Source organism: Dipodomys merriami, unplaced genomic scaffold, assembly GCF_024711535.1.
Source record: "Dipodomys merriami isolate MVZ:Mamm:240054 unplaced genomic scaffold, mDipMer1.0.p SCAF_3, whole genome shotgun sequence".
Lineage (NCBI taxonomy): Eukaryota > Metazoa > Chordata > Mammalia > Rodentia > Heteromyidae > Dipodomys > Dipodomys merriami.
The window spans coordinates 34,840,602-34,867,496 of record NW_027204492.1 but is presented as its reverse complement, the minus strand read 5'-3'; the positions used below and the strand labels follow the sequence as shown (position 1 = coordinate 34,867,496).

At 37.0% G+C, this 26,895-nt stretch overlaps 1 protein-coding gene across 1 annotated transcript in view; it reads left to right on the top strand.

Annotated features, from left to right (window-relative positions):
• Positions 1-26,895, top strand: part of Alg13 (ALG13 UDP-N-acetylglucosaminyltransferase subunit) — a 74,728-nt gene that overhangs the window by 35,236 nt on the left and 12,597 nt on the right. Inside the window, 9 exon segments of the mRNA XM_070039894.1 lie at positions 1,081-1,208; positions 1,995-2,241; positions 2,652-2,765; positions 3,506-3,659; positions 4,348-4,468; positions 7,700-7,732; positions 7,819-7,874; positions 16,844-17,009; positions 25,377-25,514. Coding sequence (XP_069895995.1) covers positions 1,081-1,208; positions 1,995-2,241; positions 2,652-2,765; positions 3,506-3,659; positions 4,348-4,468; positions 7,700-7,732; positions 7,819-7,874; positions 16,844-17,009; positions 25,377-25,514 — 1,157 coding nt within the window.

Sequence of the window (26,895 nt, the reverse complement as noted above, 5' to 3'; positions counted from 1 at the left end):
GGCCTAATATTTTACATTATAAAGCATCTGCTGAAATGCAATGCCTAAATATAGTAATCACATATAAGAACTTCCAAATCTTAGTAATAGCCAACTTATTAGAACTAAGTACAACAGAATATTGGTGTAAAACTGTCCATCATAGTAATTGAACAGGTAGTTTGAGTTTTCTAGCATCAAAACAAGCTGCGTTAGTCCTTTATAATTTATATGCAGTGTCAAAAACAGATTAAACTAGATCTCTGAAGTCTCGAAATTACTGTTTTCAATGTCAATAAATTGAATTTCCAGGTATTGGTTATGCTGTCTTTAAGATACATTAAATTGAGCTGGGTGCCGGTGACCCATGCCTGTAATCTTAGCTACTCAGGAGGCTGAGATTTGAAGCTAGCCTGAGCAAGAAAAGCTTTGAGACTTTTATCTCTAGTTAAGTAGCAAAAAAGCTTAAAGTAGAGCTGTGGCTCAAGTAGTAGAGCAGTAGCCTTGAGCAAAAACGCTCAATGACAATGACCAGGACCTGAGTCTAAGCCCCAGGACCACCATACACAGAAAAGATACATTAAACTGAGCTATGTTGACCTAACAATCAGAAACATTTCCGGAGTTTAAAATAATAATTTCTTGCTCATTTAGCATGTCCATAATGAGTCAGTAAAGGAAGATCTAGGCTGATAGTGGTTCCCTCTTTACATACATTTTTCCATGATCACAATGAGGAAAAAAAATATAACAGACCACTTGCTGGTCCTTAAAAATCACATTTTTTATTGGCCAAAGTAAATGGTTTCTATAGTCATTGGAGTAGGGAGCAGATATGATTGTTCTAAGCAGAGGGAGCAAATCTTTATGATCTAGTAACAGTCTACCACATATGATAGTATGTACTACAAATTCTGAAATTATACAAAGTACTCCTAGATTTTCTAACTTATGAATAAAACTAAACAGGGAAGCTAGTGAACAATAGGTTTAAAGAAAATGCACTTGAAAATGAATCATGAGGGATGGTGGGGATATGGGTACTGAATGAGAGTAAAGTCTTTGTTGCAGTGGCTTCATGGTGACCCATTTAACTTTAAGGCATGTTGTTCCACTGGCTAATTTAAAACCAGTTACCCAAGTGACATCGGTTCCTTCCTGGAATGCTGTACCAAGTCGAAAAGGAAGAGGTTATCACAAAATACCTGGAAGCTATGTCCCAGAAATAGGTTTGTATGCTAAAGGTTTTTATTTTATTTTTCCCTTTCAGTAGCCCCCTTTATATACCAACATTGTACTTGGTAAATGTATATTATATGTCTTGTGTGATTTCTTTTTTTTTTTTTTTGGGTCCAGTCGTGGGACCTGAACTCTGGGCCTGGGCGCTGTCCCTCAGCTCTTCAGCTCAAGGCTAGTGCTCTACCACTTGAGCCACAGCGCCACTTCCGGCTTTTTTCTTTTTGCTTATGTGTTGCTGAGGAATCGAACCCAGGGCCTTGAACATGCAAGGCAAGCGCTCTACCACTGAGTCACCTTCCCAGCCCCTCTTGTGTGATTTCTTAGCTTACATGTTACTGGTGTTTTGGGATGACTAATGCTTTGTTGTAGAGGAGGGTTCTCCTGTGCATTGTATCATGATCCTTGGCTTCTAACTACTAGGTGCTAGTATGACAATCAAATAGGACATACCAGATGTACCCTGAGGAAGAACATGTCAAAATGCCCCTGATTGAATAATTGTTGTAGGTGGTTGTGTAAACTTAAGCTAGTGTATATTTTATGCTGTAAACTAACTTGAGGGGAAAATGTTTTTCAAATCACCAAGAAGTAAACTCAGGAAAACCACCAGAGATATTAAACATAGGTTTTTGGAACATAGTAATGTGGGTGACAATTTCCTTCCTTATATCTCTTTCATTTGTTCCTACAAAAAGCATCTAAAAACTTTAAGGCACATGTGGAAGTAGAGGGATTTTTCATTTGGTTATGAAATTACTATGTTTATTGTTTAAAAGCTATGTCAGAGATGAGTATAAAGCAGCGGAAGAAGATCTTCAAAAAAGGCCGAGGAAAGGAGGTCCATATGAATATGGCCTATGGCAGGGGAGAACCCATCCTCCCACCTAGGCTTCACCATGGAATGCATTATGGACATGGTCCTCCACTGCAGTACTCACAGATGGCTGGCAATGTTATGTCCAGTGAATATTTTTATCCTCAACATTCATCTCAAAGACATGGTCGTGGATATGGGATGTTCAGGTAAGACTTTGACTTTCAGGACAGTGTGTATCTTATAAAAATAATTCCTGAACAGAATTATAGAATTAAGAAAAAGTAATTATAGAATTAAGAAAAATCATTTAGACACTTTTTTTATTCTGTGTCCAAAGAGAGCTTAGAGCTGATATATACTTAATTCTTGCCAAAAGAATTTATTGGCCAGTTTATATTCTTATGTTTGGAAATGCGGAACAGTTGAAGAGATACTTGAAGATAATAGTATCAAATAAGTGTCCTTAGGATATTTGCCACCGTACTCAAGAATAATCCTAATACCAGTGCAAAGTTCTTCCTAACTGGATGTTTCCAGAAAGGCATGCTGATTCTGTTTAATTACAGAGGTTGACTAAAATCGAAAAGTTCCATTTTTCCTTTCCCTTTACTTTTAGGGATTCATCTCACTTTATAAATAGGCACAATGTACCGAACCCTAAAGTTGGTTTTTACCCTGGCCCAGGTAAAAGGTGCTTCCAGAACTATGATAACATCTCCTATAGATCCCGGTAAGTAGCTGAAGTGTTCAGTGTTAGAAAAAAATGTCTATGTCTGGTATTGTTGAAAATGGTAATATGGACTAATTTTTGAAGGTATCAACTTTATTTGAATTATTATTTGGAAAGTATAAGGAAGCTGGGCACTGCTGGTTCATGCCTGTTATCCTAGCTGCTTAAGATTAGGAGAACTGTAATTCAAGGCCAGCTGGGTAAGAAAAGTTCACAAAATCCCTTCTCAATGTAGAGCTGGATGCAGTGGGGGTAGTATTTGTTATCTTAACCATGTCAAAAAAGCCTGACATAGGCAGATCATGCCCAGTCATGCACTGAGGTAGGAATCAAGACCATATCTCAGAAATAGCCAGAAAACAGACTAATTGATAAGAAGACCATCCTGGCAGGCTCTCTAAGCCTCAGAGTTCAAACCTAGTAACTTAAAAGAATGAAGATAGCCAAGCATTGGTAGCTTATCCTTGTAATCCTAGCAGGTAAGAGGGGTGAGATCTGATAATTGCGGTTCAAAGCCAACCCAGGCAGGAAAGTCTCTGAATGTCTTATTTCTATTTGACTACCAAAAAAGGGAAATGGCGCTGTGCTTCAAGCTGGTAGAGCACTAGCTTTGAGCATAAAACCAGAGGGACAGTGCCCAGGCTCTCAATTCAGGCTCTAGGACTGGCACCAAAAAAACTAACACAAGTTATTGCCATGTTTTAACTTACTTGCCCTTTTTATTTTCCAAATTATGTAAGTTCCTATAGACGTGGTCATCGTCAGATGCGTTGTATGAATAAGGAATGCCAGTACAGCTTTGCCCCAGGAGGCCAGATTCCCAGTGGCCTTCAAGAAACTGTTGCTTACTACGAAGTTGCAGAAGGGAATGAGACTGCTTATCCAACTTTACCTGTAAGTGGATCAGAGCTTCACTTGTAAAGCTGTTACACCTTTTTAAAATTAAAGGTAATATATGTAAATTTTAAGGTTTTTTTGCTGGTGTTAGGTATCAAACCTGGGTCTTTATACAGGTAAGGCAAGTATTCTACTTTTGAGATATATCCTCAGCCCTAATTTTAAGTATTAGTTTGGCCCTAATTTTAAGTATTAGTTTGAACAACTAAATAAAGTACTTCAGGGCAAGCACCAACTTAGCTCCTTAGAGCTTTTAAATTTGATCTGTTTCTTTGTTTTTCTTGAGACAAGATCTTATTATGTAGCTTAGGCTAGCTTTGAATTTACAATCCTCCTATCTCATTCGCCCAAGAGTTGAGGTTATAGGCATTTGCCACTGTACCTGGTGAGAATAGGTTTTTTTTTTTTCCCAAATGCTATTCTTGGAGAAGTGGATAGAGTTAGCCAACCTTGCCTATATATGGGCTAATATATTCCAGTTTCTTGACCATTACTTGACATATTTTTCAATTCTAAACTGCAATTTGAATTAATTACTTATTAAATTAACACACTTCTCAAAATTGCAGTTTATAGTGTTAGTGTAGTTTCTTTAAATTACTTTCAAATCATCCTAATACGTTACTAAGCAGAGGATTGCAAGTGTGTGTATGTGTGTGTTTTGTATGTGTGTGTCTTGGTACAGAACCATGGAGGTCCTCCTACGATGGTTCCTGTTACTTCAGGATACTGCGTTACAAGGCAAGGACATGGCTCAGGAAAACAGACTTTGAATTCAACGGAGGGTAATGGCAGTAATGACAATGGTGAGTCATTTAGTGTCAAATAGAAATAGGAATTAGAACATAAGAGTTGTGAAGTGAACCAGAAGGTTGGCTTAAGAAGGTCTCTCACTCTGTTCTGCTGGCTTATTAAAAATACAAGTTATATAAATTCTTTTAAGCTTTCTGGGTTTTTGAGTATGACCTGATATTTTCATAGATTTCTATTTCAGTAGACTACTACATTGTTATATAACTTATTTATAGTACTCTGAATAGAGTGAGTTTTATTTGATGAGATAACAGTATGAAAAATACTCCTTAATGATATTGTACTGTTCATAGTTTTTACCATTTGTATACTTTAGGCATCTCATGTGACTAGTACTTTACCTGATAAGACTGATGTGAAATAAATCCTTCCTCCAAAGTATTCTACTTCATCTGTAATTATTAGTATTTATTGAATCTTAATTTGCTGTCTGTTCTAGTAAAGTATATTTATAATTTAATGAAATTATTATTGCATCCTTCTGAGAAATTTGGAATTCCTATTTTATAAATGAAAAAATTGAAATTCAAAGATAAATGATATTGCCAAAGCCATACTTTCTGTAAGTGGCAATGTCTCATAATTTTGTAGCAACTTTATTGAGACATAAGTTATATATTGTACAGTTTACTCAAAGTGTACAATTAAGTAGCATTTGCTGTACTCAGATTGGCACATTCACCACCACAGTTAATTTTAGGACATTTTTGTTCCTTTTTTTGGCTGGGGGGGGTGGGGTCCAGTGTGGGGCCTGAACTCTGGGCCTGGGTGCTGTCCCTCAGCTCTTCAGCTTAAGGCTAGCACTCTACCACTTGAGCCAGAGTGCCACTTCCAGCTTTTTTCTTTTTGCTTATGTGGTGCTGAGGAATTGAACCCAGGGCCTCATCCATGCAAGGCAAGCGCTCTACCACTGAGCCACCTTCCCAGCCCCTATCTTTCATTTTTATCATCCTCCAAAGAAACCCCATACCCACTAGCACCCACTACCATTTACCTGTGATCTCTTTCCTCCAGCCTTTGGCAATCACCAATCCATAGTTTACTTACTCTGGACATTTCATTTAAATGGAGATATGAATCCTTTGCGAATAGAAGACTAAGATTTTGAACTGGTATTTATCTCTAGCACTTTATATATACCACACATATCACACACACACATACTCTTACCTCTGACCATGAAGTGTTTTCTTTGAACAAGTAAATTTTTTGCTGGTCCTGGAGTTTGAACTCTTGCTCAAACTCTCCATTTAAGCCACAGTTCCAATTTCAGCCTTTTCTGTGATTAATTGGAGATAATCTCATAGATATCCCCCCTAGCTGGCTATGAACTATGATCCTCAGATTTCAACTTCCAGAGTTGATAGGATTACAGGCTTGACCATTTACTTTTTTTTTTATTGTAAAAATACTGTACAGAGAGGTTACAGTTACATGAGTAAGGTAATGAGTACATTTTCTATCAAGCATTGTTACCCCCTCCTTTGTTTTTCCCCTACTATCTCTTCCCTCCCCAACTCCTCCCTCTCCCTGCCAAGTTGTGAAGTTCATTTTCAACATAGTGTCTCATACATCTCATTGTTATAATGGGTCAACGTGTATCCTTGTTTCAGCATTTTGTTATTTCCCATTCCCCTCCCCAAATTAGAAAAATGTATATATAAGATGCAAGGCACTGGAATCAAATACAATGAGAACAGGGGTTATACAATGGTGGAACAATATACAAAAGAAAAAAATCACATAATACATTAAAAACAACAGCAAAAAAGAGAAAAAGCCTCTTTTTTTTTCGGTTGGTCGTGGGGCCTTGAACTCTGGGTTTGGGCACTGTCCCTCAACTCTTCAGCTCACTTGAGCCACAGTTCCACTTCCAGCTTTTTCTGCTTATGTAGTGCTGAGGAATTGAACCCAGGACCTCATGCATGCAAGCAAGCACTCTACCACTGAGCCACCTTCCCAGTCCCCCAAAGCCTCTTTTAATATGATAAACATGTACTGAAAAACTGCAGATGATTTAGTGGCTTTAAGGTATAAGGTAATCTGAATAAAAATCCTTACTTGTTATATTCTTCTTGCTATTTATATAGAGGAAAACACTTTATTTTAAGAATTTAATGAGGGCAAGAATATTTGACACAGAATGATGTGTGAAAACATGCATGTCCTTGAATGTTCTTAAAAATCCTTACTATGATCTTTTATTCAGATGACTTTTAACTTTTCCTTGTAGTCCGTATGAGTAACTGCAGATATACTATTCACAGTGACATATTTAAAATAACAACCTTTATTCTGAACTTAAGTCTTACTATCTGTTTGGTTGATAGTACTATTTTTTTTTTTTTAGTTTTTTTTTTTTTAATTTTATTTTATTTGAGAGCATACTGTACAGAGGGGTACAATTACATGGGCAGGATAATGCGTACATTTCTTACCAAGCATTGCAGCCTCCTCCTTTGTTTACCCTTTACCTCCCTTCCCAGCCTCCCCCCTCCCCCCCACCCAATCATTCCCCCCTCCCCCCCCCACACCGAGATTGTAAAGCTGGTTTTGACATGACATTTTGTACTTCTCATTGTTGCAATAGGTCCAGATAGTACTATGTTTTTAAGAATCAAATCCAGTTTACATCTGTGGGCTTTCTTTGGTAGAAAATTGTAAAGTTGGAGATTTACTTTGTGTTTCAATGGCCTGTTGATATTAATGGAGAGTACTTTTGTCTATTGAACTATCCTTTGAAGAAAAACTACCCATGCATACTTTGAAGAAATACACATACATAGACATATGTATATGTACACACACATGAAACATGCTGGAAAACAGATCAGGAAAGAAATTACTTTTTTGTGATGCTGAGGTTTGAACTGAGGCTTGGGTTTACTAGACAAGCGCTCTAGTTCATACTTGAGCAATGGCCCAGCACTTTTTAGTTTTGATTTATTTTTCAGGCAGGATTGTCTGTCTTTGCCTAGGACTTACCCTGATCCTCTTACCTGTGGCCTCCTGTGTAATTAAGACCACAGGCATATACCAACAAGCCTGGTTTATTGTTTATAGCCTATTTCTGGTTTCATTATCTATTGACTAAAAAGCTCAAATACCTATCAAGAATATGCTAATTTTGGTTTTGAAAATACGCTCATGAAACATAAGAAAAAGCAAGGACTGCCTATTTGGTTCTATTAAAATAATACAACATTTTCCTTTATTATTTGTAGGGGGATATCATGAAGAATATCTTTACTCATCAGGTCAGTGAGATTCTAGATAAAACCTTATGTCTTTGATGAAATTTCAAATGTAATTTTTTTTTTTTGCTTTACATTGACTCTTCTAGAAACTGACTATGAAAATTCAGATGTATATAGCACGACTGCATCTACAGCAAACTTGGTAGGTACTTAATAATGGCAAACATTGTTAACTCCTACTATAAATTAGGGCACTGTTCTCGGGGTTCTACATATACATGTATTTAAGTCAGCAAAACACTTTGAGGTAGTTAGTGTTGTTCCCATTATATATCTAAAATTGAGGTCTAGAAATAAAGTAAGTCACTACCTTAACTCATGTAACTGTAACCCCTTTATAACATCTTTATAATAAAATAGAAAAGTTAAAAAAGAAATAAGGCCTTTATAGTAAGTTAATCTACGTATAGATATATCTATATCAGAATAAAAAGAAATTCTTACATTGGCAGTGACATTCTTTTAAATGTTTTTATTACCAGAGTTTTTTTGTACCAGAAAATTTCATTATGATTTTTGTATCAGAATGAGCTATAAATTTTATTTACTTAATACAATTAAGTTTGCTTCTTGTTTATAGTATGTGCACAGTAAAAGCCTATAGAAGCTACTCCATTCATGATTGCCAACTCAGGAAATCAAAGGTGGTAAATGGTGCACTGACTCTTAAAGTTTCCACTGCAGATGCCACATACCAATCTTTTTTATTTCATTGACTACATCAAATCTCACTGAATCTAACTTTTGTCTACCTGGAAGGCAAAAAGTTAGAAATATTTTGACAGCATTAAAACTATAATATTCAACTAAATTTCTCTAAAAAGGGAAATAGTGATTTTTGTACTAAGGGAGGCAGCCTCTGAGCCCCATTGAGTGTATTCAGATGCAAAAGTGAGGATTTCAAAATGATTATGTAAAATTCCTCATACTGGGTTCATTTGTTGTTCTTCCTGAACTAGACCTAAAATCAAACCTACAAAGTTTACTGTTCCCTGGTTTTAGAGTGGTGCACACGAGATGAACAGATATACTAGTGTTCCTTCTCAGAAGGGGGTAAAGTGGAAGAAATGTAGTTTCTGGCCTATCACAGTTCTGAGATCATTATGGGTATACTATGTAGCCACCAAGTTATGCATGGGAAAGTGTTTTCTGGTTTATTATTTTCTGAAGCTCTTGTAAGATCTACCTGTCCCTGGTTATATTTGAAGGTGGTAATTTGGTAGCTTGCCTGCTTCTTTCACAAGGCTGGGGGCTCACAGATTATTTTACTTTCCTTGAATAATATTATTTCTGAGTCTTGGTTTCTTTGGCTGTGACATTAATTTATTTAATCCTCTATTTTATCCCTATTAGTTTTGTGTACCAACAACCATACTTCTGATTCATTTTATAGCTATGCTAATCAGATTTGCTATAATGCTTTGCTTTCTTATTTCTGAGTTTTACTTGATTGTGAACATCTAAAACATACCAGCCAGCCAGGAGCCAGGGGCCAGTGGCTCATGCCTATAGTCCCAGCTACTCAAGAGGCTGAGATCTAAGGATCATGGTTCAAAGGAAAGTCTGTGAGACTTTTTTAAGTCTGGGCTTGAGTGCTGTCCCTTATCCCTTCAGCTCAAGGCGAGCACTCTACCACTTCAACTACAGCATCACTTCCGGTTTTCTAGTGGTTTATTGGAGATAGAGTCTCACGGAGATTATTGTCCAGATGGCTTTGAACTGCAGTCCTCAGATCTCAGCCTCCTGAGTAGCTAGGATTAAGATAATTGGAGTGGCACTGTCGCTCAAGTGTTAGAACACTTGTCTTGAGTTGAAGAGCTCAGGAACAGCACCCAGGCTCAGAGTACAAGCCCCATGACTGACAATAAATAAATAAACAAAACAAAATATATCAGACTTATTTTGGATATTTTTCTTGAGATATTTTGTCCACATGTGATAATTTAGTGATTGCCCATAGCTGAACTTTCTTTGAGGCATCTTTTCTTCAGAGACTTTCAATGATTTTGATCCATGCTGTGAAAGTGAATTCTAACTGGTTTTTCTCAAAGTATTCACCTTATATTTTAGGGTTGAAACAGTTGTTTCTTCAACCCCATGGGTTACTGGATACTAGGGCCCTCTATTCCTTTTCATTCCTATCCATAAATTACTAATTCTTACCTGGGAAAGATTGCTGATTACAGTCTGAAAACCATGCTAGTATGTGTTTTCCTAATTTCCTTAAATCATAAATCTTCCCAGTAAGATTTTTTTCAGTTGATATTATTTCTTTTTAAAATATTTTTTGTTATTGTAGAATGGTATACAGAGGGGTTACAGTGATATGAGTCAGGTAACGAGTACAATTCGTTGTGAACCATGTCTCTCCTTCCCTTGCTCTTTCTCAATTTTTCCCTTCTGTCCCCAACCACAGGATGTATAGTTCATTTTCTGCTTAGTGATTAGTGAGTACCAGTGTCATATTTATCCTTTCTTCCACCTTCTCTGTGCTTCCCCCCTGCCCTCTCATATATAAACTAACATACAAGACAAAAGGAAAAGAAAAAAAAGCAACAACAGCAACTAAAAAAAAAATTCACATAGCTATTGTCATTCACTCCTGTGCATATTTCCTTTAGCCTCACTATGTGAATGTCTAGAGTCCTGTATAATTTGTCATGTCCCAGTGGATATTTTTTTGATCATTCATTGTGTTTACATGTAGATTTATTAGGAGCATTCTAATTACAAAAAAATGAGAGAAACCAGGCTGGGAAGTTGGCTCAGTGGTAGAGCACTTGCCTTGCATGCATGAAGCCGTGGGTTCGATTCCTCAGCACCACATAAGCAAAAAGAAAAAAAGCCGGAAGTGGTGCTGTGGCTCAGGTGGTAGAATGCTAGCCTTGAGCTGAAGAGCTGAGGGACAGCGCCCAGGCCCAGAGTTCAGGCCCCACGACCCGACCTCCCACCCCCCCACCCCCCCCAAATGAGGGAAACCATGCAAACTGTGTCTTTGGATCTGGCTTACTTCACTATGAATTTTTCCAAGTCCTTCCACTTCCTAGCAAATCGGCAATGTCCTTCTTTCTGATGGAAGCATAGAATTCCATTTTGTGTGTGTGTGTGTGTGTGTGTGTGTGTGTGTGTGTGTGTGTGTGTGTGTGTGTGTGTGTGTGTGTGTGTGTGTGTGTGTGTGTGTGTGTGTGTGTGTGTGTGTGTGTGTGTGTGTGTGTGTGTGTGTGTGTGTGTGTGTGTGTGTACACATACACACACATATCACATTTTCTTTATTCATGTACTGAAGAGCATTTGGGTTAGTACTATATCTTAGCTATGATAAATAATGCTGCAGTTAACATGGTTGTGCTGGTAGCTGTAGTATAGCCTGTTTTGTGGTCAATTGGATAAATGCCCAGGAGTAGAATTGCTGGGTTATAGGGTAGCTCTTGTTTAGTCTTTTGACCAAACAAGAGCTACCATACTGCTTTCCAAAGTGATTGAAGAAGTCTCCAACTGTGTAATAGAGTTCACTTTTGGCCACATCCCCAACAGCATCTGTTATTGTTTGTTTTCTTGATAATGGCCGTGCTAACTGGGATGACATGGAATCTCAATGTTTTGGTTTGCATTTCTTTTATGGCCAGAGATGTTGACCATTTGTTCATGTGTGTATTGGCCATTTTTACTATTCCTCTGAGAAGTATCTCTTTTTTACCCCATTTATTGATTAAATTGTTCAGATTTTAAGGATTTATTTTTCTCTGATCCCTTTTTATTCACACTTCCACTTATGGCTTTTCATTTGATAAGTAATTGGAGATGGATCTATCAGGGACTTTCCTGTCCAGTTTGGCATCAAACCATGAACCTCAGATCTTAGCCTCCTGAATAGCTAGGATTATAGGCATGTACCATCAGTACCTGGCTGACCATTAACATTCCTGTTTATATTTCAATGGCCAAACAACTAATATGGCCATACCTAACTTTTATTTTTTCACCTGAAATTATTAACCTATATTACTTGTATATATTATGGGACATTTCATTGTGATATTTCTATATCTGTACATATTATGCATTTTCTTATTGTAAAGGTGATATACAGAGGGGTTATAGTTACACAAGTCAGGTAATGAATACTTTTCTTTTTGAACAGTATCACCTCTTATCTCTTGAGTTTTTCACTCCCAACCCCTTTCCCCACAAGTTGTATAGTTTGTTTTCAACATAGTATCTAGTGAGTATCACTGCTGCATTTGTTCACCTTTTATCCCATCATTTCTATGCTCCACCTTATCCTCCCCCAAACAGATTAACTTATATACAAGAGAAAAGGTATAAAAACAAAAACAGTGGCAAAGGAGAAAAAAACAAGTAAAATAACATAATACCGCTTGTTTCAGTTTCTTGGAGTTCATTGTGATAAGCATCATTTTATATGATCATATGCCCAAAGCTATTGAACTTTAGTGATCCTCTCTTAAAGATAATCTTTCTTTAGTTTCAATGTGTGAATTTAGAGTCCTGTATAATTTATTATGTCCAAGTGTATTTTTTGTCTTTTACCATCCAGTATGGTTACTTGTAGAGTCATAGGCACTTTGTGGTTACAACAAATAAGGGAAACCTTGTGACCTATGTTTCCTTGGGTGTGGCTTACTTACTTCGCTATGACCCAACAGTTACACCCCTGGGCATTTATCTAACAGACCACAAACAAGGCCACACTAAAGCTACCAGCACAACCATGTTCATGGCAATGTTGTTTACCATAGCTAAGATTTTGGAATCAACCCAGATGACCTTCAGCATATGAATGGATCAAGAAAATGTTGTATATATACACAGTGGATTTCTATGCTTCTATTACAATGATATTATACCATTTGTAAGGAAATGGAAAGACTTGGAAAAATTGTATTATGCATTGATTTTTTAAAAACTTTTTAAATTATCTGTAAGTAGTTGTAAAAGAAGGTTTCAGATGGGTGCTGATGGCTCACACCTGTAATCCTTGCTACTCAGGAAGCTGAGATCTCAGGATCGCAGTTCAAAGCCAGCCCGGGCACGAAAGTCCATGAGACTCTTAGCTCCAATCAACACTTCAGAAAACCAGAAGTGGCTCTGTGGCTCAAGTGGTAGAGCACTAGCCTTGAGCTGAATAGCTGAGGGGGAGTGCCCAGGCTGAATTTGAGCCCCATGACAGACAAACAAAAAAAAGGTTTCAATTCAATATTATCAGTTTATGAGTACAGTCCATTTTGATGAATATCATTCCTTCCATCATTGTCTTCCACCTATCCCCTCTAATTATCTTGTTTTATTTTCACATATGCACATTGAATATTGTGAATGTATTCACCCACCCTTTCTCTTTTCATTCTTTTGTCTCCCTGCTTTTTGGTATTATTTTGTTAAATTACAGGTTGTTTGAAGGAGTTAATTCAAACCTTTCTCACATATATCTTACTTAAGACCACATGTTTAATGATCCAATATATATTTGCAAATATGTTTATAATTTGGATCTAAATTCCACATATCATACCTTGATTTTTCTTTACTAGTATTTTCCTGCCCAGTCCTTTCTCTTCCCTTCTCCAGTCCCTTTCCCAGTCCTTGGACATTTCTGTCCTATTTTCTGTCATCTTTTATTTTTAAACTGAAATACATATCTTTATGTATTTGGTTTATTTCATAATATGATTTTAGAACCTAGGACAGTCCTTGGAAGCAAAGATAGTACCCAGGAAAACTGGAAATGAAGAAGTGATTTTACTTTCATTTTTTTTCATTATGATTACTTTTACCTTGGCAGCTTTATGTACTAATTTTGCTTTTACTCTCCAGGCATTATACTTAGAAGAGAAAAATTTTTGAGATGCATAATTCTTTTACACCTCTATATTTTTCCCTTACTTTGTCTCTTTTAGAGAAGAAGTGATTTTTTTTCCAGCCCAACCATCACTTTATTCTCGTATCAAATGCTTCTTTTATACCATCTGCTGACATAATTAGTACCAGAAAGAAAAGACAAGTAAAACAGACTCATCATTAGAGAGGGCAAGCTTGGTCACTTTATTTCTTTCACTTTAATTTCACTTGATACTTGGTCCTTTTTATTGTAACTTTATCATATATTCTCATAGCTTTCAAGTATCTTCATGATAGGCTCCACTTCTACTCTTCAATCACCAAATTCACAAAATTTTAAGTCATTTGTTTTCAGCATTCTGAAGTGAGAGTACCAATATATGACAGGCATAGAAAGAAACCAGGAAAAGTGGTTTCTACTTTTTATTTACATGCTCATCATTGAAGTCTTTTGCTAGGTATATTTTTAAGCATTCATACAGGGCTTGCTCAGCCATGACAGATGTTTTGTTTTCAACAGGTGATTTGCTTATAGTTAAACTTTGGAGAAATGCAATATTATATCCATGTTACATATTGCTTACAGTGCATAACATATCTAATATGTAGTAACTTTCACTAATTACTCCTTTATTCTTAGCTGCTCCAGTAGTGTATCATTCCTATGTCTGATTAATAGTTGTTTTTGGCGGGGGAAGGGGGTCCAGTTGTGGGGCCTGAACTCTGGGCCTGGGCGCTGTCCCTCAGTTCTTCAGCCCAAGGTTAGCACTCTACCACTTGATCCACAGCACCACTTCCGGCTTTTTTCTTTTTCTGCTTTTGTGGTGCTGAGGAATCGAACCCAGGGCCTCATGCATGCAAGGCAAGCATTCTACCACTGAGCCACGTTCCCAGCCCCTGATTAGTTGTTTTATAAAGATTGGTTCTTTAGCCAGAAGTAAATAGTATTTGGACCTTACTACATCCTTTACATCCTGCTTAGCTAGGATACAGCTGAACTATTAGCTAACCCAGTCTTGTTTCTTGCTTAATCACCAGAGAGAAGAAGGCTTTTGTTTAGCAATATTATTGTTTTGTCCTACTGTGTTCAAAGGTCTTCAGTCAAAAAAGACCAATGAGAAAATGATTGGCCTATCTAGATTCAGTCTACAATTGGGCAGAATCTCCCTGGATAGGGAACAGTGCAGTAGCCTAAACCCGGAGCTAGAGTCATGGTTCCTTTTAAGGTACTGTCATAGTAATCATTTCCAAACTTGCATGATTTCAGAACAGATCACATTCACTTAGCTTTAGATATTATAATAAATTAGTTTTAATTTCTTGATTTCACTTTTTTCATCTATATTTCTGTGTTCATTAAAGTCTCTTTACGACAAAAGACCTTGTTCTCTTATCTGCTTAGGACACAGTTACCTCTTACATCTACTCCCAGCAGGTAATATTCATAAGTTACCAAGGAATCTTTTATAGTGGGTCAAACAGAGGATGTGGATTTTTCCTTTCCATTGCCTTTATCCAGCTATTTGTGTTTCTAAAAGTATTATTGTATCTTCTGGTATCTGGTACAGTGGTTAATTAAGTTCAAAAAACTGCTTGAGGCCGCTGTGAACCTCTTACATAATGAATGAATCAGTACTAAATTAACCTGTCAAAAACATCTGATTAACTTGCACAGGTGGCTCACACCTGTAATCCTCTCTACTCAGGAGGCTGAGATCTGAGGATCACAGTTCAAAGCCAGCCTGGGCAGGAAAGTCCGAGACTCTTATCTCCAATAAACCACTCAGAAAACCAGAAGTGGCTCAAGTGGTAGAGCACTTGCCTTGAGCTGAAGAGCTGAGGGACAGTGCCCAGGCCCAGAGTTCAAACCCCACAACCAACCCCCCCCCAAAAAAATGACAATTTAAAGCTCTTCTGGAGAATGTGTACTGGGCATAAAAAGGTAACTGAAACTGTAGAATGAGTAAAATTATCTTAGGAAAAGGAAGCTATTGAGAATTGTGTTTAGGACAAAATGTATGAATTTCCAAGTTTAGAAAACAGGTAGAGAACAAATAAACATGGAGGTGGGAGGAAAAGCAGGAGAATGCAATATTTTGGAAGCTTTGGGAAGAGAACATGTCAGTGAGCAGTCTAGCATTATTTACTGCCTAGAGCTCAAGCAGCATGAGGATTAACAAGGTTAGTTGTTAGTGCATATAAGTGGTGACTTTAAATATCTTATTCGAGGCCAGATTAGTAAGACTCTGAACCTGTATTGAAGTGGGTGGTAAAGAAAAGGAATAGATAGTGCCAGTGAGGACAGTGCATTCAGGTAGTCTTTCCCAGGCATGGCAATTCACACCTGTAAACATGATTACTTAGAAAGTCAGGAGGATTGTTGTTTAAGCCTTGTCCTGGGAAAAAGTTAGGAAGACACTGTTTATCCCCAGGTATGATGGCATATGTCTGTTATCCCAGCTATGTGATAGGCCATAAGTAGGATCATAGTTCAAGGTCCACCATGGGTGAGAATAATGTCCTCAGACTATGATCCAACTACATACTTTTATATAGGTCTCAAACCTATCTAGAGAGAGTAATCTAAAACAAAAATAAAAGAGGATAGGTAGCTACAGGTATGACTCTAGGGGTATAGGACTTGCTAGAGGCCCTGAACTCAAACCCTAGAACCATGAAAAAGAGCTCTGTGTATAGCTCAATACTGTATGTTGTGAGAAGGTAGTCTGATCTCTTAAAGACTATGGCCTAAGTAGAAATTGTAGCCTCAAACAACTGTCCTCATATGTTCACAAAGTTCCATAAAATGCAAAGCACTTGTTCTGCCTTAAGAAACGATGTGGGAAACTATGAAGTGTATGTGTTTATATGCACATATGTACATATATAATGCACAAATAATGTGGGAATACATATTTTATGTATATATACATATACTAAATGTATCATATACCTCTAGAATAGGATTCAGAAAAGCCTGAAGTTAAGCAGATAAAGATCAGGTTAGAGAGAAACTGCATTGTATACATCTTGATGTTTGATTTTTAAATTATATTAATAACTATCTTTTCAGAAAAAAAATCTCAAACTAGAATCTTCTCAAAGAAATAAGCTTCCTTTATATAGTATTTATAGAGCTTGACATCTTGTTTTAATTATCAATACACATTTCCTAAAATTTAGGATCAGATAAGAAATGAGTACCATTTTAGAAACGAAAGTTAAGAGTTCTGAATTTTCTTCTCTTTGTAGGTGATAGGAAATTCTGCAGCAAGTGAAAATTCCTGTCCTGGTCATGTTCCAGCTCCAGTCTTACCTAACTGTGCAGCAGGTGATCAATCTAGTAGTACCTCATCAGTTTCTTCGCAGAATTCTATACAGCCTGTATTTGTCACTCCACCTACTCAAGGCAAGCCAGGTAGGTTGTAAGCAATTGCTTATTTGGGGAGTCTCTTTTTCTGATGATTAACATGCATACACAACTATTCTGGTTATCAGATTGATTTAATTTCTACAATTAAATTTGTTTAACCTACTTAAGATTAGTATTTTTAGTCATGAGATTTGAGAATCAAGATTTTAATTGTCTTCTGGTAAATTTTACTGATAAAATTTTGTTCTTCCCATTTTGTTGCTTACTGAAAGGATTAGTACTAGTTTCTAAAACTTGGAGTCAAGTTTTATTATATAAGAACTGACACAGGCATGCTTTCACATAGGATACGTTTCTGAAAGTTGGCTTTAAAATGTTTCCTTTGTTATGAATCATTGCCCCAAGAATGTCATAATAAAAAATATTAGGCTTCCAATCTTTAAGAGATATGGAATCAAATCCTAGTTTCATTAACTTATTAACAGTATACATTTGGACAGTTTATCCTTTATTATGTATGAGTATGGGAGTACTAACAATACCAATTCATGAAGTAGTTGTGGAATTTTAGTTAATGTAATTTAAAGTTCTTAGCAGCTCTGGGAAAGTGATGACAACATCAAGATAGCTTTTCAATCCAAGTTCTAATAAGAATGGATTTAACAAAACCAAAGCCCATAGATAGTATCTTGCATAAAAGTAGGTGACTTAGTATTCTCTTAGACATGTAAATTTAAGCAGATAGAGGAAAACCACTATTCACAAAACCTGCACACTATCAGGGTTTGTGTGGAAGTACAGAGAATGTTGCTGTATAGGCCTAAGAATTAATTTTAAAAAGATTTAATAAGATTTTACTGGAAAGTAGAGTGTCCAGTTTGAAAGCAGCATCTAAAACTGGGAAGGGATTTGATCTGTCCAATACTAAGTGCATGAGGGAAATAGTAAAAGGATCAAAAATCTTAGAACAGTTAAGACATTTAGAACTCACAGAAGTGATTTGTCAGGGCTCCCTTTTGGGATTGTATTTTTGACTAAGAAAAAAAAAAACTGCTAGGAATGGAATCAGAATTCATCAGAATGGGAAAGAATGTGTCCATATTAACGTTGGAGAGACCAGTTAAAGAATTACAAATTGTAGTCATATGTTTTTGAACACTATAAAATCAAAGAGAGTTCATGAATTTAGGAAAGTCACCCTTTATCCCACCTCATCCAAAAGTTTATGAAAAGTGTTCATAAAAGGAAATAAAAGTATTTAAGGTAAAAGTTTATAAACAGTTATTTTTTTTTCTTTTGTCAGTTGGGGAGTTTTGCGCTCAGGGGTCTGGGTGCTGTTCCTGAGCTTTTTCTGCTCAAGGTTATCACTGTACCACTTAGAACCATAGCTCCCCTTCTGGTTTTCTGGTGTTTAACTAGAGATAAGAGTCTCACAGACTTTCCTGTCTGGGCTGGATTCAAACCGTGATCCTCAGATCTCAGCACTCTCAGTACTTAGGATTACAGTCATGAGCCATCAGTACCTGGCTTAGCAAATATCTTAAGGGGAAAAAAGCAGAATAATATCATTGGAGAAGGTGAAAACATGTCAGAAATTTGCCAACTAAAAACTCTACGAAAACTTCCAAAATGAGATTTATATTAATAAAATAATGTAAAATATTACTGAATAATAGAGGTCACAATTAGAAAATTTCACAAAGTAAAAATTCAGGAAAGACTTGGAAGAAAATATTATTTCAGTAGTATAGTTTGTAAGAAGCCTGATAAGCAGAGGAAGAATTATAAATAAGGGGAAATCTAAAACTGAATGAAAATCAAAACAAATTCAAAGTTGACACACTGAAGTGAAAAGAGATCAAGTAGTGATGATGTCATTTGAAGAAAGCTGAAGAGAACTAAACAAAAACTCCAAAGGTATAAATACCAAAAAAAAACTTGATTGATATTTAAAAAGCTTAAAAATTTTTGAAGCATACTGAAATAGCATTCATCATACCAGAGAGCATCCACTCAGAACAAGCAGCACCAGTATAGTCTAGTAAAATTACTGGGCTTGAAAGACAAAGTCATTTGAGTTAAACAAACTGAAATATAAGAAGAAATTAGGGGCAGCATATAAAAATCTGAGAAGATTTCCATAAACACTTCTGGAAGAATCTGCTAGTGCTGTGCTTTGAAATAAGGTACTCACTAGCCACATGGTGTTAGCATTAAATAAAATAAACTTCATTTCACACTCTCATGAGCCTCTTACCAAGTACTCAACAAACCACAAATCACTTGTACTCCCTTATTGGACAACACAGAGTATTTGTACTATCATAGAAAGTTATTTTGACAAGAGTATATTAGGGAATAAGCTTTTTGAGTTTTGAATTACCAAAAGAAAATTACAAGCATAATAGAAGAACCAATGTCAATAATATATGGATGGATACCCATAGAATAAAGAGGTCTAGGAGGTTGAGAACATGCTATGCAATAGCCTTATATTTGGAGAAGGAAGATAAGCCTTGTTGTGCCAGTTCTGGGACTTCAACTTAGGGCTTGGGTGTTGTCCCTGAGATTCTTTAGTTAAAGGCTCACACTTGGGCCACAGCTCTACTTCTGGCTTTTTTTGTTTAGTGGATATAAAAGTCTCACAGACTTTTTTGCCCAGTCTGGCTTCAAACCATCATCCTCAAATCTTAGCTTCCTGAGTAGCTAGCTAGGATTATAGACATGAGCCACACTAGTGGCCAACTGATAGAGCTATTTTTCAACATGGGAAATTTGAGAGAAGGTGTGTAAAACATTTTAATGTCATCAATAATCACATTAGCTTCTATTATCTAGATTCTCCTTTTTCTGAGTGTAATATAGGCTAGAACAAATGAGCAATTATGAGATGTTCTAATTTTGTCATCCTCTATGGTCTTGTGAGTCAGAATTCTCAAGGGTAGTACATGCATTTTACCCTTGAAAACACCAGTGTATTTTTTAGATCTCTTCAATGAAAATAATTATCAGAAGCAGTATATATCCCTGCCACCCAGTTTTTGTAGTCTTAATATACCATATATCATCTTGAAAAAATTATAACCTTGTGGGGAAATTCCAGGTCTGAGCAGGGCATGTTGAAGCTGAGTATTGAACTTGTTATTTTAATATCAGGGAAGCTTTCAAAGGAGCTATCTTTTTTTTGGGGGGGGGGCCGGTCACGGGCCTGAATTCTGGTCCTGGGCACTGTCCCTCAGCTAGGTAGAGGCTAGCACTCTACCACTTGAGCCATAGCGCCACTTCGGCTTTTTTTTTTTCTGATTATGTGGTACTGAGGAATCGAACCCAGGGCCTCATGCATGCAAGACAAGCACTCTACCACTGAGCCACCTTGCCAGCCCCCAAAGGAGCTATCTTTATTTGTGGTGCTGCAGTTTGACTCAGGGATTCATGATTGGTATGCAGGTGGTCTGATAGTTGAGCCCCAGCCCCTTTATGTGAGAATGGTTTCAAACTTGCATGGTCTGGCTTTAGACTGCAATCTTACTTATACCTGTCATATAACTGAAACTGCAGTTTTAAATCACTTAGCTAGCTTTTTATTAGACATGGGGTTTCACTAACTTTTTTGCCTATGAGTCTTAGAACTGTGATATTTCCAGTTTCCATGGGATTCCAGGCAGGAGCCCATTGCATTCAAGCTATCAGGAGCTATCTTAAAGACGTTTCCCCAGTCATTTAACAGGACAAAATGAGCTTCAATAATGATAATTGTAGTAGATTAGAATATAACAAATTAGTGAAATTTCTAAGTTTCTAATATTTTTTTAAAAATCGTCATCTGAAAAGAATGAAGGAACAAACTCACCTTCTTATCATTGGGAAAAGGTGAAAGAATTAAGCATTTAACTGTTTTTTCTTCTATGATGTGACCACTAGGCAACCAAATGAGAGAAGGAAATGTCTCTTTATAACAGTATTCTAATTAGTCAATGATAAAGAAGCAACAATTTATAATTTTGTACTCATGGATGAATATTAAACCTTAATAGCTGTTAAGTTATGCTATCGTTTGAATCTCTACTATTCTTCAAAGATTGTGTTGAAGGCTTATTCCATTATGAGTCCTATGGGGAGGTGGTGGAAACTTTGAGGAGAGTTCTAGTGGGAGATCTTAGATCATTGGGGGCATGTGCTTGAACAGAATAGTGGAACATAATCCCTTTTACTCTCTCTCTGCCATGAAGTGAACAGCTTCCTCTGCTATATGCTTTCACTATGATGTACTGCTTCCACAAAAGGATCAGAAAGCGATGAGGCCACTGGATAGATCATGTAGTGAAACCTAAATATGAGTCAAAACAATCTCTTTATGAAGTAATAATCCCATGTATTTGTTTCAGTAATGAGAGTTGACTAACAGATTGCAATGACAGTCAGACAATACCTATAAATACATCAGTCCAGAGTGATCAAGTCTCCTGGATCATGCTCACTATACAAATCACATTGACCTATATGAATAAAGGACTAAATTTATACTCTGAGAAATTCAGTATGCTCAAAGGATGTAAAAGAAACATTAAGACATGAAAGGAATGGTAGAAGAACCAATAAATTTTAAAAGATTCAAGACATCAGAATTTAAAAATATATTAGACTAAAAATTTGTACAAGGATGCACATTTAGGTCAGAAAACGAGGGAGAAAACCACAAGGAAGTGTTTACTGTTAAAAATCAGGCTAGGGGTGGGAAGATGGCTCAGTGGTTGAGCGCTTGCCTTGCATGCATGAGGCCCTGGGTTCGATTCCTCAGCACCACATAAGCAAAAAGTAAAAGGCCAGAAGTGGCTCTGTGGTTCAAGTGGTAGAGTGCTAGCCTTGAGCTGAAGAGCTGAGGGACAGCGCCCAGGCCCAGAGTTCAGGCCCCACAACTGGACCCCCCCCCAAAAAAAAATCAGGCTAATCTTTACTGTGAGAGGAAGATGGTTTTAAAAGGGGCAAATAGAAATCTTCTGGAGTAGCTGATAACATTTTTTGGGGGGAGGGGAGTATTATCAGGTCTTGAAGTCAGAAAGTTGTGTGTATTTTCTCAGCTGGCACTCATCACTTGAGCCACATATTCAGCCTAGCTTTTTACTGATTATTTTGGAGATAGAAACACCTGTACTTTTCTCCCTGGGATGTGTTTGAACCATGACCCTTGGATCTCTGGCTTATGAGTAGATATGATTATAGGATGGAGCCAACAGTGCCTGGCAGGTTTCATTTCTTGACCTGAGTAATATGTACCTTAAAATAACTCATTAAGTAAAACATTAGATTTACTTTATATAGCTTTCATTTATAAGAAGTACTTTGTGTACTTGGAACAAAGGCATGCTATAAATGATACAAATTTTTCATTGGAAATGTCATTATAGACCTTGGTTTTACTACTTGCTGCTAATATAGGGAAAAACATTGGTTGGCTGCTTCCAGCAGAAATCTGAGCTTACAAAATGCAAACAACAGGTAAATCAAACACTGTAACTCTTAATTTATGTGAATTATTCAAAGTGTACCTTTAAAATGCCAATATTTTTCTAAAAAATGACTGCTGCCTTCATTTTACATTTTGTTCTTTAATTTCCAACTCAAAGATAGTCTGATTTAGGTTTTTTTGACTACATTTTAGTAGCTCTTACCAGTCCCCCAAATGAAAAAACAAAAGTTTCTCACTTTCATGTCTCTCTCAGACCCCTCCCATTTTGCTTTAACTTACTACTTATCTGAGAAGGTAGCTTCATGGGATGGCTGCTTTTAATTTAAGTCTTCTCATTGTCATTAAATCCTGTCAACTTCAAACTTTTGAATTCAGTAAGTACTCCTATGGTTTTTGCCAGTACCAGTATCCGTTTGTCTCTATTAACAAAATTTAAGGGGCGCTAAAAATTCATAGTGATCATGATAGGAGTAATTATTTTCGTGGTTGTGGGGCTTGAACTCGGCCTGAGCGCTACCCCTGAGCTCTTTTGCTCAAGTCTAGCACTCTAGCACTTCCAGTTTTTGAGTGGTTAATTGGAGATAAGAGCCTTGCAGCGAATTTCTGCGTGGCTGGCTTTGAACCATGATCCTCAGATCTCAGCCTACTAATCATCTAGGATTACATGTGTTAGTTGAGCCACCAGTGCCTGTGTATAAATAGTATTTTAAGCCATTGCTTTATGAAGTTTTCCATTAATTAAGAACGTTTTACTTCCATTATTTCCTATTGAGTTTATGAAACCATTATTAAATCAGGACGAAATACTCATCTTTAGAGAAACTGGAAATTATAAAAAGCTTTTTCTTAAAGAGCTTATTGTTATAGTATTATCCAGATTGTAAATTCCAACAATGTAATCACTTTAATTTAATTTTTTCTCATTCTCTCAGGACCATGATTTTTAAATTATTTCTGTGGCTAGTAGTTGCTTTTACATAATGATTGTAATCACATACTGCTTTCTTCAACTAATTGACTATTGACTTTTATTCAAAAATGTTATATGGGGGTTGGAAGCCTGGCTCATTTGGTCATTGGGCCAAAGGTCAGGGATGGAGGTTGAGTTCCAGTCTTGGACCAAAAAAAGTGTAATTTGTTTTCAAGTGTTAGTTTGAAAGGATTAAGAACAATTTTGTTTGAAACAGCCAGTTGACCGAAACTATTATACAAGTAGAGGTTATTAATCAATATTCTGAAATTAATTTCTTCTGAAACTATAAAAGTAGAAATTTCTATATGTGTATCACAATACAAAAACAATGGAAGTTTAAAAAATATGTTCTTTAATAAAATTCATTTTTGGTAGCTATTTAAATTTTGACATGCATTATACTGTATAACTACCACCACAATCAGGAGAGAATTTTATCATTTTGCCAAAATTGTTCATCAAAATATGATTATTGTAAGATACCAGATTTATTACTATTAACTTATAAGTATATAGAAAGTATAAATACATAGACAAATCCATTCTAAACTTTTTTTTTTTTTTTTTTTTTTTGTCGGTCGTGGGGCTTGAACTCTGGGCCTGGGCGTTGTCCCTTAGCTCTTCAGCTCAAGGCGAGCGCTCTACCACTTGAGCTACAGCGCCACTTCCGGTTTTCTGGTGGTTTTATTGGAGATAGGAGTCTCACGGTCTCTCCTGCCCGGGCTGGCTTTGAACCGCGATCCTCAGATCTCAGCCTCCTGAGTAACTAGGATTACAGGCGTGAGCCACCAGCGCCAGGCTAAGAAAAACTATTTATTTTTTTTTTTTTTTGGTTGGTCGTGGGGCTTGAACTCTGGGCTTGGGCGCTGTCCCTCAGCTCTTCAGCTCAAGGCCAGCGCTCTACCACTTGAGCTACAGCGCCACTTCTTCCATTCTAAACTTAATGGTGGTACATGTCTATAATCCCAAAACTTAAGGAGTATTGAGAGCTCAAGGCCAGCTGGTGGTACATGTCTATAATCCCAAAACTTAAGGAGTATTGAGAGCTCAAGGCCAGCTACAGCAAATACTGTCTCAACAAATAAACAACAGGGCTGGGAAAGTGGGTCAGTCATTATAGAGTGCTTCCTTGCATGCATGAGGCCCTTGGTTCACTTCTTGAGCACCACATAAGCAGAAAAAGACAGAAGTGAGAGAGACACACACACGCACGAACGCACGCACGCACGCACGCGCACACACACACACACACACACACACACACACACACACACACACACCCAAGAAACACGAAACAGATCACAAAATGATAAGCCTATACTAAATTTAATGCATTCTGGACTTAATCTAGGGAATAAGTAATCATATTTGATAATTTAGTTTCTGAACTGGCCAAAATGAAGGGTTGTATCATTTATCCATAAAGTTTGAGCAAATTCACCTGGCATATATGTATTTGTCTTTAGCCTTTTTGTTGTAAATTCTATACCTCTTTAAGAATGGAGCTATCATGTTTAGAATTTCCTATATTCCTCAGATGCTACCAGAAGATCTTCAGCAATTCCTGAAGTTTGTACTCTGTGTTCTCTTAGTTTCTGTATCTTGTGATTTGAGAGAGACAAGTCAAATCATAAGAAATAAGTGTTCTTTGATCATACTGGGAACATATGAAACAGATAAACTACTGCTTATAAGATGTTATGGTTGTGCATTTTACTTTGTTTTTTATTTTTTAAGTACTTGTACAAAGGAGTTGACATTCAACAAAGCAGTTTGTAGATACAGTAAATCTTGATCCTGCTGGGCGCGGTGGCACGCGCCTGTAATCCCAGCTACTTGGAAAGCTGAGCCTGGAGTAAATCTTGATCCTTGTCAGCCCTTTCAACATCCCCAACTATCCCTCCCATATATATTGTTTTCTTTGTCATATTTGCTTCACTATCCTCTCTGTACCACTCTGTTCCTATTCTAGGTGCTGTGGCCTCTTTGCCACCACCACCTCCTCCTCCACCACTACCTCCTCCCCCTCTTGAGATAGGAGAAGCTTCTAATCTCCCACCACCACCTCCACCTTATTCCTGTGATCCAAGTGGAAGTGATCTGCCTCAAGGTAAGCATATTTTTTGAGAGTTGGATAAATGATATTTATATTTCATAGTTAAAAATTTATAATATTATTGGTTTCAGCTATGTGGTAGCTACCAGTAGAAATCAAATGAAAATTGTCGAAAGCAAAATGCTAGGGAAATAACTGGGGAATAGAACAACTGAATACAGATTGTTTTCTACATATTCAACAGTAGGTTGCTTGGGTTGATGCATGCTAGGGTTTTGTTGTGTGATAGCTACATAGCTACTCAGAAAAACATTCTCAAATACACAACTTGTCTATTTTTCCTGAAAAGCAGGAGTCATTGAAGATTTCTCTATTTGTTAAGTTTTTTCACAGGTTCATGAATATTTTGGATGCTAACTGAATTTTGAAAATGTGAACACTTCAAAGGTTCTAATCTCAAGATGTAAATATATGATATGAGATAGGGGTAGAGGTTGTTTTGATTTTTTTTCCCCCAGTATTCCAAAATATATGTTAAAATGATTTTCTTTTCCCTACTTTGGTGTTTCGGTGAAAGCTGAAAGAACTAAAGTGCTAGCATATTTTTGAGCTCTCTCTGATCTATTTTTTCAATCCTTACACTAGTACCCCACGTGTGTGTGTGTGTGTGTGTATGTGCACGTGTGTGTGTATGTGCGCATGTGTGCACACATGTGCGCATGCATGCTTCTTTTTTGGCTTGTACAAGGCTTGAACCCATTGCCTGAGTGTCCCTGAGTGTTTTTGCTCAATGCTAGCACTCCACCAATTGAGCCACAGCTCCACGTCTTTTTTGTGGTTAATTAGAAAGGTCTCACAAAATTTCCTGCCCAGACTGGCTTTGAACCATGATCTTCAGACCTCAGCCTCCTGAGTACCTAAAATTACATGTGCAAACCACTAGTGCCTGGTCCACAGCTGTTTCTTTTCTTTTTCTTTCTTTTTTTTTTGTCAGTCGTGGGGCTTGAACTCTGGGTCTGGGCAATGTCCCTGCGCTCTTCAGCTGAAGGCAAGCACTCTACCACTTGAGCCATAGCACTACTTCCGGTTTTCTAGTGTTTATTGGAGATAAGAGTCTCATGAACTTTCCAGCCTGGGTTGGCTTTGACCCGTGATCTTCAGATCTCAGCCTCCTGAATAGCTAGGATTACAGGAGTGAGCCATGGTGCCCGGCCACAGCTGTTTCTGTAGTAAAATTGTAAATTGAAATCTAGTAGAATGAACCTGTAAGTTCTCCCAGTTTTTTTTCTATGAGATAGCTTTAGATACTTTAGGCCATTTCTATTTTCATTCATTTATCAGTTTTTACCCCTACTTTCTAAAAAAATACTGAGAATAGGGCTACATTGAATCTGTAGATTGATTTGGAAAGAATTACCATTAATATCAGTATTAT